The following is a 14,843-nucleotide window of genomic DNA, read 5'->3' on the forward strand; positions in this document are numbered from 1 at the left end:
TGTCAGTGCATCACGCATCCACAGGGCAGAAGGTACTCTCAAGCCTTCCTCTTCATCTTTAGTGCCATCAGGCTTCCTGTTAAAATAAAAGGGGAAATATTTCTCTGCAACATGTTGCATGAGCCTGCACTTGGGGACGACAGGTATTAAAATGTTCTGTCAAACCATTTTCCTTCTTTTCTGCTTTCACACCAGCTCCAGAAGTACCAGCCTTACCCTGGCTGGTCTGTGGTTGCTCATTCAATAAGGGGGAATTGAATCTGTATCTTGGGCATAGCTGAACTCTAGAAAAGGATTGAATTTAGACAAGTGAGGAATTGCAATGGTTTATCCTCATGACTTGCAGTGCTTCCAAGTGCATGGTTCTCAAGACAAATTAATGTTCTAGTTCCTCCAATTTCCAGTATAATGCTGCCATAGGTTTCACTATTGTTACTGATCCTGGTGGGTAAAATGCTTTGAATCCTTATCCATTATTTAGTGAGGATGAGACTGTAAAGTTCTTCCAAAAAGAAGCACTTTGGTCTAATTACCATTGGTATAGGCAATCAAGTTTAGCATACGAAATCAAAGCCCAGTAAGCAGTTGTTGCTGTCACAGAGACATTAAGAAGTTTCATTTCAGTGAGGGCTTTGTCTTCTTATGAGAACAGTACACACATGGGAAAAGAATGCAGTATCTCTGTCAAGGGTATAACAACTAAAATTTTTGTCTGCAATCTTCCTGAACTAGAGGTAAGGTTTGTAAAGGTGTGGTGGGTTGACCTTGGCTGGACATCAGGTGTCCACCTACCTGACCTATTACTACCCTCCTCAGCAGGACAGGGTTGAAGAGAAAATAAAATGGAAAAAAACTCATGGGTCAAAATAAAGAGAGTTTAATAAAGCAAAAACAAAGGCTGTGTGCAGAAGCGAAGGAAAACAAAATATTTATTTCCTACTTCCCATGATCAGGTGATGTCCAGCCACTTCCCAGGAAATAGGGCTTCAGTATGTGTGGCAGTTGGTCCAGAAAACAAACATCATAATAACAAAGGCCCCCCCATCCTCCCACACCACCCCACTCACTTAGCTTTTATTGCTGAGCAGACATCACCTGGTTTGGAATATCCATTTGGCCAATTTGGGACAGCTGTCCTGTCTCTGTACCCTCACAAGGCCTTGCCCACCACTAACGGGGGATGCTGAAGAGACAGCCTTGATGCAGCACTGTGCAGCAATAGCCAAAGCACTGGAGTGTCACCGATACACTTTTAGATGGCAATGCAAAGCACAACACCATGAGAGCTGTTGTGGGAAAAAATTATCTCCATCTCAGCCAGTCACAATATACAAGGAAAGACAGACAATATTTGTTCAAAACACTGTAGTCAGGAACAGGACTGGCCACATGGTCCCTCAAAGATTAATATTCAGAAATAGTTGAAATATTAATTTCTCCATCTTGAATGAGTCTCCTAAATCCCCACTGTCTGCTGCCAGGACTAAGTTATTTTAAATATATTTGAAGGAAAAATAGAATAAAAATAGACAAAGCTCAAATGTGTCTGGGTAGTAAATATGAATTTTCTTATTAATATGTCATCTCATGGTATGATCTCAGAACAGTTGAGAGGGAATGGCTGGAAGAGTGTGAGATGATTGCTTCCTTTGAAGCGCTGCAAACCCCAAACATTTTAATTATTCTGCCCCTCCTTCTGCCCCCATTTTTCATACAAACATTGTGTCTGTTTGCATTTTGCCTCCCAGCACCTGTAACAAAAGACAGTGGAACTGCACAGAAAAACCCTGCAAGGGAACCTGCACTGTGTATGGAAATGGGCATTATATGAGCTTTGATGGGGAGAAGTTTGATTTCCTGGGAGACTGTGACTATATCCTAGCTCAGGTATCAATTTGTTTCACTTTCCCATCCATATGCTTTTCACAGCTTACACTGTAGTCTTCAATCTGAGTAATTAAAAGGCATTTCTGTGCAAAATAACCAATACTGATAAGCAGTGCCTACTCCTCTCCTCCAGTACCTAGAGCAGATAGTGAGATTTTCCAGATAAAGCAGAACACATTGGCCCTTAGAAGTGACACAAGAGGGCACTGCATGATCCCAAACGATTGACTTCTGGGCTGGACAGACCTTTCCTGATGTCGTTCCTGCATCTGCAAGGGAAAGGATTTGGTGTGGTGTTGAAAAGTGTTTCTCTCAGCCACCCAAGACTGACATTATTTTTTTTGTGACAGAAGCACGCAGAGGTTAATATGTGAGCCTCATGTATAATAATTGGATGTAAAGAGACAGTACTCATTGAGCCATTTTGTCATCCACAAATTACAATTGATTTTTGCCAGTTTTAAGAAAAATTATTTTTTTCCTTCTTGGTTGGGCAGGACTGCTGCTATGAAAAGCTCTTTTTTTCACTTAGTTTTTATTTTTGCAAATTCTGGTAAAGTATGAACCTGCCACCAGCTCAGGTTCTACCATATTCTTCTAAAATTCCCAGAGTTTTGATGAATAAAGAAGTGACAAAATAATAGAGATCAATCAGAGTATCATTCACTTACAGCTCTAAAAATATTTATGACTGGTCTAGTTGCCTGAAAAGATCTAATAGAATGTTATCTGTTTTTCTAAGGATTTTTGCCCTAATAACATGGATGCTGGCACCTTCCGGATTGTAATTCAGAACAACGCCTGCGGGAAGTCACGCTCCATCTGCTCCCTAAAGATCACATTGATTTTTGAGGTTTGTCTAGAATCGGTTATAACCAAGGAGTTGTAGTCTTGATTTTGTAGCAATTGATGTATCATCCCCTTCTAACCCTACTTAGTTGCTGCTAGAGCATACCTATGGAAGTCAAATGTCCAGAAAACAGAGGCAGGCAAGCTGGAAAATGTTGAGGTGTTTGGTGTTCACTAGGACACTGAACGCTTCTGCAGGTGAGGGGATAGATGCAAGGACTCAGCGGCACTCTGTGTATGTGCATTTGTGTGTGTGTATTTGTATCTGTGACTTCAGTGGTACCGAAGTGATAACGAAGGTTTTAGAGGAGCATGTTTCTGTACCATGGTTTGAGCACAGGGCAGTTTCTTCACTCCAGCTCAGGCTTAGCATTTCCCCAAAGTGTATACGAAAGAGATTTGTCCCATAGTGGAGAGTAAGTGGGTGGTGAAACAAAGTGGTGAAACAAAGCAGTGTGGCAAGGGGTGTTCTGGCACACCCAGTTGCCCATGAGCTGAGGAGCTACTGTGCCAGCAGAACAGATTTCATCTAAAATGAGGACAGTTTCTATGTCCATTAGGTAAGAATTGTCATGCAAGGGCAAACATTTCCCTTCAGAATCAGTGGGTCCTGTCTGTGGCTCAAATGTCTGGCAATAAATCATGATATAATTTGAATACTACAGAAAAGTAAGGCAAAGAACATGAGGCAGAATACCAGTGCGGTTCCAATAAGTTTTCCACTCAATTTCCTTCCATGTAATGTATCTGTTTCTTTGCAGAGCAGTGAAATAAGGCTCTTGGAAGGAAGAATTCAGGAGATAGCGACTGATCCAGGAGCTGAGAAAAATTACAAAGTGGACCTCAGAGGAGGTTATATTGTGATTGAAACAAATCAAGGGATGAACTTCATGTGGGATCAAAAGACTACTGTCGTTGTTCATGTGGCACCATCTTTCCGGGTAGGTATGGGATGGACTGAGAGGTATGACTTCAAACTCTAAGTTACGCATCCAGAACTACAGTCCCAGTTTGGAAAGCAGTGCTTGCAAAAGAGTTTGGTTTAGTGGATAAGAAGAAGCAGCAAGGAGGTCATATCTTGTGTTTTGTTTCGTTGTTTAGTCAGCGTGAAACACTTTAGAATCTTTGGAGCTGAAAGGAAACCCAGATATTTTGCAGTATTAGCTACACACTAACAGAGTGATCTTGTAGCTTGAAGTCCAGCTTTTTCTAAACTGTTTTCTGATATTTGTTGAGAAACTTGCAGCTATTTTGCCTTGACCTGTCCCATAGTTTATTTCTGTCAAAGAGTGGGCTACACTCAAAATAACCAAACCATTTACTCTGCCTACACAAACCACCCAGGGAAAAGTATGTGGTCTTTGTGGGGACTTTGATGGCCGCTCAAGGAATGATTTCACAACCAGAGGGCAGTCAATGGAGATGAGCATCCAGGAATTTGGCAACAGCTGGAAAATAACAAGCACCTGCTCAAATATAAACATGACAGACCTATGTGCTGATCAGCCTTTCAAGTCTGCCTTGGGACAGAAGCACTGCAGCATCATTAAGAGTAACATCTTTGAAGCCTGTCACAGTAAGGTAATCCTGTTCTCTTATCCTCAGTAGATTCATGCTAAGTATTTTTTGCTATTTGGCAGTACATTTGCATGAATATTTTTACTACTAAAGGCTACTACATAGAATCCTTGAGTACAAGGGCAACCTCACTCAAAACCTCACTTTACAGCTATGCCAGTATTGAGGAAACAGCAGTACCTGTTTTGAGTAACTGAAGAGAAAGAGGATAATCCTTGGCCATCAGAATTTAAAAATTAGGTATATGTTTGTAAAACTTACAGATAAGTTAAAGTAGGTCTGTTTATGTGGTGATCCTCATAGAATCATAGAATATGCTGAGTTGGAATGGACCCATCAGGATCATTCAGTCCAACTCCTGGCCCTAAGCAGGACACCCCAAGAACCACACCATACATGTGAGAGCATTGTCCAAATGCTTCTTGAATTCAGACAGATTTGATGCTGTGACAACTTCTCCGGAGAGCCTGTTCCAGTGTTGAGTGAAAAACCTTTTCCTGATATCCAACTTAAACCTCCCCCCATTCAGCTTTATGATGTTTTCTTGAGTCCTGTCACTGGACAGGATGAGCATGAAGAGATCATTACCCGACCCTCTGCTTTACCTCATGAGGATGTTAAAGACTCCAATGAGGTCTCCCCTCAGTCTTCTCTTCAGGCTGAACAGACCAAGTGACCTCAGCACCCCTCATATGGCTTTCCTTCCAGACCCTTCACCATCCTTGTGGCCTTCTTTTGGATGCTTTCAAATAGCTTAATGTCATTTTTATATTGTGGTTCCCAAAACTGCATACAGTACTTGGGGAAGTTAATTCAAATGATCCGAAGAGATTCATTGTTTGGTTTATTTTAGACACAAATTGAATTAATCTCAACAGAAACAAGGGTTTCAATTAATTAGAATGTCTATACAAAGCTTCAGTGCACTTTAATAAGTCATTTAAAAAACAAACTTGGCTTGATGATTTTATGCTGGCACAGGTTAAAACACACGAGACATGAAGTTCAGCAGAAAAAGGATTTACTTTTATACTCCATCACTATCTATAGAGTGCACACACTATATAGTTGTGCTAAGCCAAAACAAGGTACTTCAGTCCTGCAGAAATCACACCGGAAAGACATTTTGACCGTAAGTGGCAGCATTACACACACAAGAATGAGAAGAATTAGAGTCCAATTCTACCAGGCAGGTGAAAATAGAAAACTATCTGTTGTAAAATATCATAGCTCCTTCATGACAATCCCCATCTGTCACAAACTTCCGGTGCATGACAGAAAATCAGAACCTTTTCCCTCATTAGAACACAGTGCAGCTGATATACCTGTGCTGACAGATCTATTGGTATTTCGACAGGTGAACCCAATACCATATTATGAATCTTGTGTGTCTGACTTCTGTGGCTGTGACAGTGTGGGAGACTGTGAGTGCTTTTGTACCTCAGTTGCTGCTTATTCAAGAAGCTGTAGCAGAGCTGGTGTCTGTATCAACTGGAGAACACCTACCATTTGCCGTAAGTATTGCATTGAAAATGCACAAAGAAAAGCAGTGCTCTATGAGCTCAGGCACACAGGAGATAAGAACATGGACATTGCTATGCATGTGTGACTAAACAAGCTCTTTTTATCTTGTTTATCTTACTTAAATCTTTTAAACAAGATTTAAAAATAACCCCTGTCCAATGCCTGAGACCTACAGGTGTTTTACTCTTCTGTTCCAGCTGTGTTCTGTGATTATTACAATCCACCTGACAAACATGAGTGGTTCTACAAACCGTGCGGAGCCCCCTGTCTAAGGACCTGCAGGAACCCACAAGGGAAATGTGGGAACTTGCTGTATAGTTTAGAAGGTAATTCTTCTTTACTTCAATGCAATTTTCAAGGGAGTTGCAGTTACTAGTCTGGTTTTAAATGTCTTAAGCATGAAGGTGACTGAAAGGTTATCCTGTTTGCCCCAGAAGCTCACTGACCATGCCTTAACAAGGCAAATTCCCTATATGATAGTACCACTTATTGCATAATCTACTTGTTGCCTTAAAGTATGAGGAGAAATAAAAGGTCATTCAATATAAATTCACAAAGAATAATTATCTCTTGACAGAGTTAATAAAAACTTCTGGTAGAGAGGAAAAAAAGAGGACTGGAAAGAAAATTGGTAGTAAAAAGAACATTCATACTGGAATCATGTTAATTTTGGAATCAAATCTCCAGCTGCTAGAGGTATTAATGAGTTTTCCTGTATTTAGGTAATGCAGACTAAGAATGCTTTGTTTACTTGAACTTTGCAGGCTGTTACCCAGAGTGTAGTCCTGACAAGCCATATTTTGATGAGGAGACCAGGGAGTGTGTCTCCCTCTCCAGTTGCACTTCATGGTAGGTCAGTTCATGGTGAGAAAGGTAAAATAGGACTGGAAAGGACAAGCTAGGCAATGTTTTGTTAATGATCATAGGTGGTGGCAATTATCATTAAATCTTTCAGGGGTATGTTTTTATGTAAAACCAGATGCTGTTGCAGACATTGTTGTACCATATACTGATTTAAGACAATAAAACAAGTCTTCTTTTCTCTTTATCTTCAGTGATCCTGGAGAGAAACTATGTACTGAAGACTCCAAAGGTAACTTTTCCTCACTATCACTGTGCATTGAGGGATGATAGGACTGAAACGACCCAACATCATGTATTATTGCAAGCATGTTGGTAATAGGAGTCCAAATAGGTAGTTTAACAGGTGGATGCACAGCAGTACAGATAAACTTTGATAAGCTAAATGCAGTCTTTGACCTCAAGAACTGTCTAAAGAATAGTAATAAGGAGAACAGAGAGCGGTGTGACATGGGATTCATCCTACCCAGGTAAATACTTTTTCACCTGCAGGGTAGACAGTGAAAACAGACAGTATTCTGTGACAGGCCATTCAGGGTACCTGTTTTAATGAGCACTTTTAGAAAAGGGCAAATCTTGTGGAATTTCTGTCCATTAATTTCATAAAATAAGCTAAGATGGCTAGCTTATGAGAGATGTTTGTGTGCCTAAAGGACACACTTACTTAAGGTATGGTATCAAGTTAATTCCTGTATCTGTGAGAAACCGCATTCTGAAATGCAGGGTGACCCAACAGACAACACTTTCAGTTTTGCTGATTTTGTTACAGTAATAGATATATTTCCTTTGGTTCCTGATGTACACTCTCCAAAATCTGAAGAGCTTCTCATATATTTAAATGAAATTGTTTATCACTTAATCCTCCTCATTAGTGGATGGAAACAGCTGTGAAACACCTTCTGAGCCAGTGTTTTATCATTCAGGAAGGCAGTAATCCCACTCATTCTCTGCCAAGAGGGAATTCACCCGTGTTCCGTGTGGGGTTAGTGCAGTACCAGTTCTGATGCTTTTATCAACCAGTTACTCTTCTATGCAAGTTGACTCTAAGAAACACCTCCAATCAGAAAAATCCAATCCACTTTAAAATAAATGAGACTCTCAGTGCAGCTTCTTAAGTAGAAACTGAGAATGTTTTTCAACTGGGTAATTCATGTTTGATGTTGTGAGTTTTAGAAGTATAAATGCAGAGTTTGGTTTTCTTTTAATTTGTATTTATATTCCAAGCATCCTCTGTTACTGTGGTGTTTGCTGTTTTTGTGCCTCAGTTTGCCTTTGCTGCTACAATGGGAACACCTACACCTTAAATGAAACTGTGTACAGCCACATGTATGGGACCCAGTGCGGTGAAGCTGTCTGCGGCCCCAATGGAGAGATCATCAAAACACTTAACAAGTGCAGAACACCATCTACACCAGCACAAGGTACTAGATTTGTAAGAGGTTTGGTGCTGATTCTGTGGAAGTCTGTAAAGGTAATAATATCTATCCATCTTGGAAAAAGACTCCTACTGTGTGTCTGGCGAAAGCACAGAATTTAAGACTGCTGAAGTTTCAAAAATGAGGAGTCAGAGCTTGTGGATCTTGTAGTGAGGACCAAAGGTGTAATTTTTATAGGTTCTTACAGACCTATCTCTCAGTGAGTTAGAGAATAGAGAGATTCAGCCATTTTTCAGTGCAGCTTTTACAATTATCTTGGGCATACCACAGTTGACACTCTGGTGTTGTTAGTCTCAATATTTCATACTTCTAAACCTTGTTTTTCTCCTTCTTATTACATATATCACAGTAGGGTTCTTATCGTAAAGTTTTTTGCATTGGAATAAGTGAGTCTCAAATGGGTCACTGGAATATGAAAATAAAGCTGCCCAGCAATTATCTCCCTTTCCAAAAAACATGTTGCAGAGCGAAGAGAATGTAAAAGAGCAGAAAGTAGGAAGCAAAAAGAGATAAAGAAAAGTCAGAACTTTGTCACATGATTATGGCAAAGAAAAATAACTGGCAAAATAAAAAATGTTTATTATTCTGGTAGCAAGTTATACAAAGACTAGAAGGAAAATTAAAAGTTAGCTTCTGTACTCCCATGAGTGGGAGAGCTAAAGACTTGATGGTGACCCCGTGTGTTTGATATTTTCTAGAAATGTCAACAAGTGGACTAAGAGGTATAATGGACTGGTATGTAGGAAAGGAAGGATTATTGAAAGCAAAGTGTATGTGGCATAGTAAAATGCCTGCATGATCTTTAAACCAACAAGGTTTTAAAAAGCAAAATGGAGTGCCACTGGAAATCACCTCTACAAAGTCAGGTGAAGTACTGCAGGATTAGAAACTTTAAAATGGAATGAATAAGTGGCATTAGAATAGGAATTTATTTTATATATATATATATATATACATATATATATATGAACTCCTACAAGTTGGAGTATGTTTGTATTATTATAGCACCATAGCATGTAATAGAGAGAGTGTATGTAAATACAGACAGGATAGCTTTAGTGTGTACATGTACAGAATGCAGTGAGGGTAAGCAAAAGTTTTTTGGGTTTTGTTTTTTTTAGCGGGGTTTTTTTGTGCTTGTAAAGAATGTAACAGATGTCACAGGTTTTGGATTTTAATTTATTTCCTTTTCTGCAGAGCAACGGAAACAAACTGTAACATCTGCACCTCTATCATCAATGGTAGCCACTCCCTGCTTCTGCAATGATAATGGACAATTGATACAAATGGGTGAGAAACTATGCAAATATCTTTTTTCTGCACCATTGATGAGGAAAGATGTACTGTTAGTGAAAAGTGCTTCAGCAAGGGTTCATTCTGCCTGTTGGAGTTAGATGTTACCAGCAGTTGTTACATCTTTGAACTGTAATTAACAGCTTCAGAACTACAGCTCTCCCATATTCAATAGCTTTGTTTTGCTTTGAATATCCATGGTGTAAGAAAACTTATACCAGATGCTAACATCAGCTGAGCCCTAAATCCCAAACTGCTGAACACGAGCTTGTAACTGACAGTAATATTTAAAAAATAGAGGAGGAAAGATTGTTCTTCTATTAGTAGCTCCTGTTCCACCTACTTCCTGTTTTGTGTCTGTGAATACCAGATGCACTCAGTGATATATTGAGTATTCTCTCCTCTTGTATTCATTTTCAATTCCTGCTAATGTACTTAAGAGCAGAATTTCAAATCAGCCACTTGTGGCCTGCCCTCAGCCTTTGCCATTTGCATGAACTAGGCTCCTATCTAGTCCTTGAATTCAAGCTGCTGTAAACATTCACACTAGAACATGGCTGTGGGGTACAGGTAGACTCAGTTAAATGCAGGACTGAGTATGTGCTGATCTGTGATGCACGGGCTTTGGGAATTAGAAGTTTTGTGTACAGTCTGGTGCTAACAGTTGTGTTTTGACCTTGCAGGAGAAAATGTTTCTCTGCCAGTGAACATATCAGGTCGTTGTGCTTATTCTGTCTGCAATAAATTGTGTCAGATTGAGTTAATTTGGGCAGAGTGTCAAGTTGTTCATACCGAGACCCACAAGACCTGCGATCCAAATTCTGAAGCCTGTCCACCAACACCTACTCCCAGTGCAACAAGCCATGTTCCTGCTCCCACAAGGACTCCTGTGAGCGATTGTCTTGCACTCATTCCTCCCAGAAAGGTGAGAGTCTTGGAAGATGTGTTTCATCATTCATCATTCATGGATTGCCTGCAGCCAAGATTTAGTGATCTCTGATGCTGGTATCCACCACTACAGCTGGACTATAGGCGTGGTTGAAATAGATGATTTAGAATCATATCAGAAACCCCCAGTGAGAAAATAAGTTGAAGATTCTTCTGTTCACCTGAAACATTTAAATGTGTGTATGTGGGCAGAACTATCTAAGCTGAACAAAGAACAGGAAGTAACATCTGTTCATGTCCCATGACCAGAAGTGAACAGGACCTTAGTATTCAGTCCTGTACAAAAAGCAGGTATCAAGGCTCTTCTGATTGCTCTGTGTTTCATATTGCCTGGTTCCCAGAGACAGAATAGAAAACAACTGTTGCCATGCTAGACAATTAACTGAATGGGACACAGTTCCTGTGTGGGATTTTAAAGCTTTTGTTACATTACTTTGTTATATGCCTCTCCCGTGGTGTTTGTTTTTTTTTTCCCCATCCATCAACAGTTTAATGAAACATGGAATTTTGGACACTGCCAGACTGCCACTTGCCTAGGAGAAGGAAACAACATCAAACTGTCCAGCATGACTTGCCCTCCTCAGCAACTGAAACTCTGTGTAAATGGTTTCCCCTTTACGAAACACTACGATAAAACAGGTTGCTGTGAAGTCTTTGAGTGTCAGTGTAAGTGGCAGAAGAATTCCTGAAATTTATCCTATGTTATGTATCCAAGAAGGATAAGTCTATGTGGTCAACATCTACATTATGTTCATATTAATTCAGTAGGATACAATGGAACAGAAATCCCATCTAAAACATTGGCTCTTAAAAACAGATAAGAGTGTCCTTGCTAGGCTTATTTTTCTTTATGAAAGTGGTTATTTTGGCTCTCACAGGAAGTGAGTAAAAGAGTTAAAACCAGTTTGTACTTGCAGTAAGCTCAGAAGCCAAACTTGACAACTGTCATTCTGTCTTCCAGGTATTTGCAGTGGATGGGGAAATGAGCATTATGTGACTTTTGATGGAACATATTATCATTTTAAAGAAAACTGCACCTATGTCCTTGTGAAGTCAATTCATCCTCACTCTCACAATTTTTGGATTCATATAGACAACTACTACTGTAGTGCCATTGATGGAGCAATTTGTTCGATGTCCCTTATCATTTTTTATTCCAACTCTACGGTTATTCTGACACAAGCAATGGAACATGGAAAAAAAACAAACTTGGTAAAGTATTGTTAAAATGAATTCTCAGTAGTATTTTGCTGTGGTTGCTGTAGTTTACTGTACTGCCAAGTGTCCTGTCATGACAAAGGATGATGCTTGTAAAATATGGAATGGGTACAAAATGCAATTGCATTGTTTTCTCTCTCTTTTTTTTCACTTTACATCAGCAAAAATTTGTATATTATAAAAAAATAGAGGAAACAATCACACAATTGAAAATTGTGGGGTTTGTCCTGATATACAAATTATGGTATATTAGAAAGAACCTTAGATGACTGAAAAACTTAATTTGATGCACCTAAGGTCCAAATTTGTGCTGCTTTGCTTTCGAGTTGCAGTGATCATTTACCTAACTTAACAGAAGACTGTTAATAGAGACCTTTTGTTCCTTTTCTTTTTAGATTTTGTTTAATGATAAAAAAGTTGTTCCAGACATTTCCAAGAATGGTATCAGGATCCTCAGTTCTGGACTTTATGCCATAATTGAAATACCTGAATTAGAGGTTTATGTCTCCTACAGTCGACTTGCATTTTACATAAAACTCCCTTTTGGAAAGTTTTATAATAATACTCTGGGACTATGTGGTGAGTGTCCTCATCAGCTGACAATAAGAAATGCAATTAATTTTCCTTCTTCTTTCATTCATCCACTTGTAAACATCTCTAAATGCTTGCAACTCCACTGATTTCTATGTCTCACAATTTATAATAAATTTCTCACTACTTAGTGGAAAGACGCTGTCAAGAGACAGAGTTTTAAGTCACATCTTTTCATTTTGTTCACAGTCTGTAGGTGGGGGGAGACAGATTTTTACTAAGCCCTTCTTCTTGAACATATATACTCTATATGGGAGCATACAAAGTTTGGGGAGTCCTATCCTAGGCAGCACCATCTCAATAACTTTGGCCACCAGGAGAAATGTATCGACCAACATGTCAAATCTGGTCTTCATGAGTAACTGGCAAACTGCTTCTTCTAGTCTTCTGTTCCTACAAACAGTTTTTGTGAATTTATTCAGGACTCTATGTGCTGTTACCTTCCCACAAGGAGATGAACTTCCTTCCAAATTTTCTCTAAAAGCAGCTTCATCAGCACCAACTTACCTTGAATTGCCACTTTGCTTTTATATTGCTACCAGGTACCTGCACCAACCAGAAGTCTGATGATGCTATGAAGAGGAATGGTGAGGTTATTGAATCCTTCAAAAGCATGGCATTAGATTGGAAAGTACCATATCCTACCAACAGATACTGTAATACAGGTGTCTCAGAAACAGCTACAATTGGACATCAGCACTGTGAACCTTCTAATCTGTGTAAAATCATCTGGTAAGACAAATCCCAGAAGTATTAGTGTTTTACTACCTGTTTTGGGTGAACAGATTATAGAATATGATGATGATATGAAGTCTTGCACACCTTGTGAAACTAAGCAGTGAACTGATTTGTGACTGTTCCCAAGTCTGGCAGATATTTTTTGGCTGCATCATCAAAATCAGTCCTCCCTTAATAGTGCCTGTCACTTGGCTCTCCTTCTACCTCTCAGTTCTGGAGAAGCTAATGAGGAGCTCGCTGTGATTCAGTATCTGAAAGTTCTGAATGACACAAAACACTGTCAAAATTTAGTAAGCAAATATGTGCATCTGTTTTTAAAATAATTTTGTGATTTAAAGCAGGATTTATAAACATGCTAATATAAAAAGTTCAGCATATAAATTTATAGCTATGAGCTGCACGGGAGTCTTTGCAGGTTGCAGTCCAACATAAAATTTCTTCTTTTCAAAGTGTTGTAAAGATTTAGAGGTAAAGATAATTTTTCATTAAGCTGTGTAGGCATATTACCTATGAGAGCAATTGGTAGTTATATCTTTACCTTGAAGCTTTGGCTGGGCATGGATAGTTTGGTTCTTGAATTCTTCCTTGAAAGTCAACCAAGGTCTGCCTCCTTGTTTTGTGAAGGACCCTGACCGAGTGCCATGGTGTGGTGCCCCCCCAGCCCTATTATGAGGCATGTGTGGCCAGTGGGTGCTCAGAAGAGCATCCCAGCACCGAGTGCCAGAGCATGCAGACATATGCAGCCTTGTGTGGGCTCCACGGGGTGTGTGTGAACTGGAGGAGGCAGGCGAATGGGCAGTGTGGTAAGGCTGGGAAACCCTACTGGTGGTGGGGCAAGTCTGGTCTGTTCTTTCCTCCCCCGCACGCTTGTTTATGTTCCTCCACATTATCAGGCTTCAATCTTATTTGAGCTGCTCTGGACCTGAGAAAAAGCAGGAACAAATCAAAGAGGTTGTTCCAGTCCAGAACTGATGCAAAGCAATGGAGAAACAGACCCATATTCTCTCTCTCTCCTAAGTAGCTCAGCTGATTACTCTGTTCCCTTCGACACTAGATGGCAACACAAGGCTTTTTTCTGCGTGCTTTACCCTGCACAGGGGGGCCCGACGATTCGGGGGTGAACGCTCTCAGTACTGTTGCCAGAACCTTGCTGAAGGCACTGGCCCCTGCTGAAGCTTCAGGGACCCCCTCATCGGGCAGGAGCCTGGGCTGTGTGAAGCCGTGAGGTGGGCTGTGATAGCGTGGGTGCTTTTCCCACTGTGCACTGAAGGGTTCTCTTGAGTCTGGGCTTTTTAACTTGTGTGTTACAATGCTCTTCAGAGGCCAGCTGTCCTCAGGATCAGGTGTACAAGCCATGTGGTGAAGGAAGAAGAAACACTTGCTTCAGCAGGTGGGTCATTTCCTAAGGCATTTTTCAAGTCCATGATGTGAAAATTGCAGGTGAAGTTCGAAGTTTTCACATTCCCATGGGATTTAGATGTCTGACTGCCCTGGGCTATGTTTCTGCCTCTCATTCATTCCTGTTTATATTCTAATTGTGCAGAGAAGTCGTTATGGACACCCTCCCCTCCCAAAATAACTCATCAGTTTTTGTTGAGGGATGCTACTGTCCTGATGGAAAAATTCTGCTGAACAATCATGATGGCATTTGTGTTCTTGCTTGTGGTAAGAAATAATTTAAATGGTCTGATGGTAAGAGGGGTGGAGAGCGAGGAGTGGGTAAGAGTCTGACTAGAAGTGCCCATTAAAGGAGATATTTTGGGTACAGAGGAAATGGGGGAGACAACACTGACCCTTTCTAGCTAGCCTGGAAGCATTTCAGATTGACAGTTTCTGCCTTCTCTTAAGCTGAAGGTGCAACTGTGAAAAGAACTAAGGGCAGCATGTTTTGGGGCAAGATTTTTTGGGTACACAACCTGT

The 14,843-nt window shown here is 40.2% G+C and overlaps 1 protein-coding gene across 9 annotated transcripts in view; it reads left to right on the forward strand.

The window, feature by feature from the left end:
- The window catches only part of LOC139673312 (mucin-5B), a 63,331-nt gene that overhangs the window by 29,154 nt on the left and 19,334 nt on the right, over window positions 1-14,843 (forward strand). For 8 of the 9 annotated variants that reach the window (XR_011698092.1, XR_011698091.1, XM_071558774.1 and 5 more), the window contains 18 exons: window positions 1,749-1,887; window positions 2,630-2,740; window positions 3,498-3,677; window positions 4,081-4,317; window positions 5,672-5,828; window positions 6,036-6,164; window positions 6,603-6,687; window positions 6,894-6,931; window positions 7,965-8,120; window positions 9,333-9,425; window positions 10,112-10,353; window positions 10,865-11,042; window positions 11,338-11,588; window positions 11,990-12,173; window positions 12,728-12,917; window positions 13,548-13,726; window positions 14,244-14,313; window positions 14,467-14,588. Coding sequence is in view for 7 of the 9 variants with exons in the window: in XM_071558774.1 (XP_071414875.1) it covers window positions 1,749-1,887; window positions 2,630-2,740; window positions 3,498-3,677; window positions 4,081-4,317; window positions 5,672-5,828; window positions 6,036-6,164; window positions 6,603-6,687; window positions 6,894-6,931; window positions 7,965-8,120; window positions 9,333-9,425; window positions 10,112-10,353; window positions 10,865-11,042; window positions 11,338-11,588; window positions 11,990-12,173; window positions 12,728-12,917; window positions 13,548-13,726; window positions 14,244-14,313; window positions 14,467-14,588 (2,741 nt within the window). In the remaining 2 variants the exon portion in view is untranslated. Of the gene's footprint in view, window positions 1-1,748; window positions 1,888-2,629; window positions 2,741-3,497; window positions 3,678-4,080; window positions 4,318-5,671; window positions 5,829-6,035; window positions 6,165-6,602; window positions 6,688-6,893; window positions 6,932-7,964; window positions 8,121-9,332; window positions 9,426-10,111; window positions 10,354-10,864; window positions 11,043-11,337; window positions 11,589-11,989; window positions 12,174-12,727; window positions 12,918-13,547; window positions 13,727-13,977; window positions 14,314-14,466; window positions 14,589-14,843 lie in introns of those variants that run through there. The other variant, XM_071558778.1, reaches the window with a different exon arrangement.

The sequence above is a fragment of the Pithys albifrons genome, chromosome 6, assembly GCF_047495875.1.
Source record: "Pithys albifrons albifrons isolate INPA30051 chromosome 6, PitAlb_v1, whole genome shotgun sequence".
In the NCBI taxonomy this organism is placed as follows: domain Eukaryota; kingdom Metazoa; phylum Chordata; class Aves; order Passeriformes; family Thamnophilidae; genus Pithys; species Pithys albifrons.